This window comes from Nanorana parkeri, unplaced genomic scaffold (assembly GCF_000935625.1).
Source record: "Nanorana parkeri isolate BGI_ZX_2015 unplaced genomic scaffold, ASM93562v1 scaffold2051, whole genome shotgun sequence".
In the NCBI taxonomy this organism is placed as follows: domain Eukaryota; kingdom Metazoa; phylum Chordata; class Amphibia; order Anura; family Dicroglossidae; genus Nanorana; species Nanorana parkeri.
Genome location: NW_017308319.1, coordinates 148059 through 151830, shown reverse-complemented (window position 1 = coordinate 151830; position 3772 = coordinate 148059). Strand labels below are relative to the sequence as shown.

Genomic DNA, 3772 nt, shown 5'->3' with positions numbered 1-3772 from the left:
ATGGTGTTTGTAAGCTGGGGAGGTCAGGAATCACTCTGTTACAGCATGTTAGGAATACGTAAAACCTTTAAAAAGGCCATAGTCTGGGCACAGGTTCTTTTCAGACCACAAACAACAAATTCAAGGATTTTCAAATAAACTGAATAAAACTTAAATGCCTAATCAAAAACTGCTGCAAAAAGTATATGGTACAACCTTTGCGTCAAGCAAGATGTCTGAAATTAGAATACTGTCAGTACAAAGAGTAATAGTCCCAACAACCCATCAAGTAACAGAAAGCTCCGATTGGAAACAATAGTTAGTGAACTCTACACTTGTAGTTTCTAAAGTCCCACACCAAAGAGATTTTGGAAATGTCGCCAATAAAGCAAAGTTGAATATCCAAACATCAACAACAGAAATCCTCCATTTTATTCAGTCTTTTGTTCTTTGGAAAATCCCACATATTCAGAAATAAAAGAAAAAAACAAGTGGGAAATAGAACTAGCCCACAGAAACATTTAGGAATCAGTGTCTCAACATAGCAGTCCAACAGTTTACAGCTGGCAATTCATCAAATAACTGACCAACTAAAAAGGGGAAATCCACAATCTTTCAGAGTTCCATCTCTTCCTCTTCTCTGCCCCACATGGGGTCAACATCACAGTCTACATTTAAAATGTGTGGCTTGTCTGCCTCCAGCCGATCTACTTGCCGAAGGAATGGGGTTCTAGGAGTATTTTGTGTGGATGCTTTGGTTTCCTCCTTAGGTCTACCAGTAAAACTTTGTAGTTTATCAAGAAGAAATTCAGGTTGGGGTTTCCAAAGGACGAGCTCCATTGATGGACGATTCCTACAACAGAAATACAATAAATATATTTTCTAAAAGCTGAAACTTTCACACAAGCTTGTTCTTTCAGATTTTACTCAGGGGCTCCAAACAGCTATTCCACTTTATAACACATTCACAATAGTAGTTTCATTTTTAATGAGACTGTAGGCCCGGCCGTGCATTTATGGGTAGGTGCAGTAAAACACAAACCATGGTGTAGTAATGCACAGCAGGAAGATGAACTTGCATATATAAAAAAGAAAAAAGGGCACTTTCATGTACAATTACATTTGACAGATTCTTAAACACTTGTGCCTGCATATTCTTTGTGGAACAGAGCAATTTTTACATTTCCACAATGGGCTTGTTTATTCAGCAATAACTTTGCCATTATTTAATCACTTTTTCACCTTAAATCCCCAGGAGTCCCATTTTTTCAATTACAATGCTTGGGTTTCACATTTTTTTTTAGGTTTTGTAGTCTAACCCAACATATAATACATTGATTTTCTATGACAGGTAGGACTTCAATTTAGTAGCAAGTTCAGATTAAAATAATGTATTTCCTTGGTTTTTATCAGGAATAGACAGCATTTATTTTCATTTTTTTTTCTGTAATTTTTCCCCTAATGCAACGATTAAGTAAATTTGCACACCACCATATATTTACCACAAAACATGATTAAAATGATCATATTAGTGCAGCTTTTAGTTAACATGCGGAATGGTAAAAAAGTGAGTGTCAGCATTTTATTTTAGGAGAGCTTTATTCCCTTCTCAATGCTGCAGACGCACGTGGGGGTGAAAACAGCATGATCATTTTAAGTCAGGTTGACAAGGTCACAAATTAGCACAACACTGACGTCCTCAATGGTTTGCAATTAGGGATGCACAGATACCGGTTTTTCGGTATCAAGTACTGATATTTTTTTTCGGTATTAGCAGATACTGTGCTGTGTGCCCCCAATTATCAGGAAGCCCGGCGGCAGATCGTGACCCTCCGCCCAGCTTTCCGATTGCCTCGGAAGCCAGTGTTCCATCGAAAAAACATCTGATTCACTTTCCAAAGCTGCCTGACCAATCAGGAAGCCGGGCAGCGGGTCATGATGTGTTGTCAGGCTCACTGATTGGTCAGGAAGCCAGACAAGTGAAGCTGGCTTTCTAGCCAATAAGGAAGCCAGGCGGCATGCCATTTCTAGGATTCCGGGTAGGAATGCACCGATACTCCCGGTACCGAGTACCAATTCCGGTGCTTCCGCTGGCATGGAGCCGGCTTCCCGGGCAATCACGAAGCTGGGCAGCGGGTAATGACCCGCCGCTCTGCTTCCTGATTTCCCATGAAGCCAGCTCCATGTTTGGGCAGCTCGATGCCAATTGGCCTGGATGCTGGCTTTCCAGCCAATCAGCATGGAGCCGGCTGCTCGGCTGGCTCAATGCGGATTGGCCAGGAAGCCAGCCAATAAGCATAGAGCTGGCTGGTGTGGCCAATCAGGAAGCGGGTCATTACTCGCCGCCTGGCTTCCTTATTGGCCGGGAAGCTGGCTTCATGTTACCCTATGGCACTGCTGGTCAGTGGAAATCATCCTCTGACCGGAAGTTCTGGTATCAGGGAAGGTATCTCGCCCAAATACTCGGTATCGGCGCATCCCTATTTCAGGCCTAATAAAAAAAAAATTTAAAAGCCTGCAATGCGAGTCATGAAAATGTCCACACAAACAGCATCACTGGACCTCTACATTACCACAATAAATCACTTACAAAAAGGTGGAAATTACCAATATAGCAAAGCACACTGTACTCCTATAACTATCTGAGGTTAACAAATTAAACACTAATTTGTCCCAACCCCCAACTGGTCATCTAGCCTGTATGTAAATGTGCAGAAGAGAATAAAAAGGCATGTGAAATAAAAAGTGAATTTACTAAATACTTTAAGTTTTAGATAGACTGGGGAAGGATCAGACCCTGTGTCAGGTTTTCATTGCTGTCTACGTCTCCACTGGGGAGATTCGCCACTACTTGCCCTGGTGACCATTTTCAACGAGACAGAAAGTGATGGAAATCCAACTTCTCTCAGTTGTTATTCTAGCAAGAGGTGACGGGCAATCTTCAAATGGGAACACATTTTCCCAGGCTAAGATAATTCCCCTAACTTCAGGAAGATTTTTCTTTCACTTCCAGTTGCATCAGGACAGGAATAAAAGATAATCTACCCAGGAGTAGAAGTGTACTAGGCTCCATTCACACCTCTATATTTAGGTGCAATTAGGGATTCCTGCACACCGCATGTAATGGTATGTGATATGATTACATTCGGTTAGGAATCAATCACTCTCCCTGGACGCAATGATTGTGCATCCAGGGAGAGTGTTTTCTAGCATGTAATCATACCGCATACCATTAAATGCCGTGTGCAGGCGTTTACATGCAACTGCTGTCACCTGATCAATAACTTGAATAGGTGACAGCTGTCACTTGTAAACGCCAGATTAGGGATTTCTGATGCAGGAATCCCTAATCCCACCTAAACCTACAGATATGAATGCGAGTGTATATTAGTGTCTGTAGTACCAAACCAGATATAGTTAAATTTCATTTTAAAGTATGAAATTCTCGAGCGGCCCCCATGAGAGAAACAATTTGTTGAGTGGCCCCCCAGGTGAATTGAGTTTGAGACCCCTGGTCTAAAGACACTTTAAATTTGTGTACCAGTAACACTGAACTAGGCTGAATACAATCCTGAGATTGAAGAAATGGGAGACAAAATGCCTTTACACTTTTAATCTGGACACACAAGGTGCACAGGTTTTACATATCGCCCCCCCACGGGTTATTGTAACTGTACTGTCACCACTGTGCAGCTGTCACAAGCATGCACACACTGTCCATCTGAGCGAACATTATAATAATCCTCCCAAAGAAAAAAAAAAATTACTTTGCGAGTAAAGGAAGGAGTATGTG

General features: G+C 41.7%; 1 protein-coding gene across 1 annotated transcript in view; it reads right to left on the bottom strand.

Annotated features, from left to right (window-relative positions):
- Positions 1–593: 593 nt before the first annotated feature.
- Positions 594–3772, bottom strand: part of CCDC117 (coiled-coil domain containing 117) — an 11734-nt gene continuing 8555 nt past the window's right edge. Inside the window, exon 5 of the mRNA XM_018572499.1 lies at positions 594–832. Coding sequence (XP_018428001.1) covers positions 595–832 — 238 coding nt within the window. The 3' untranslated portion in view covers position 594. The remainder of the gene's footprint in view (positions 833–3772) is intronic.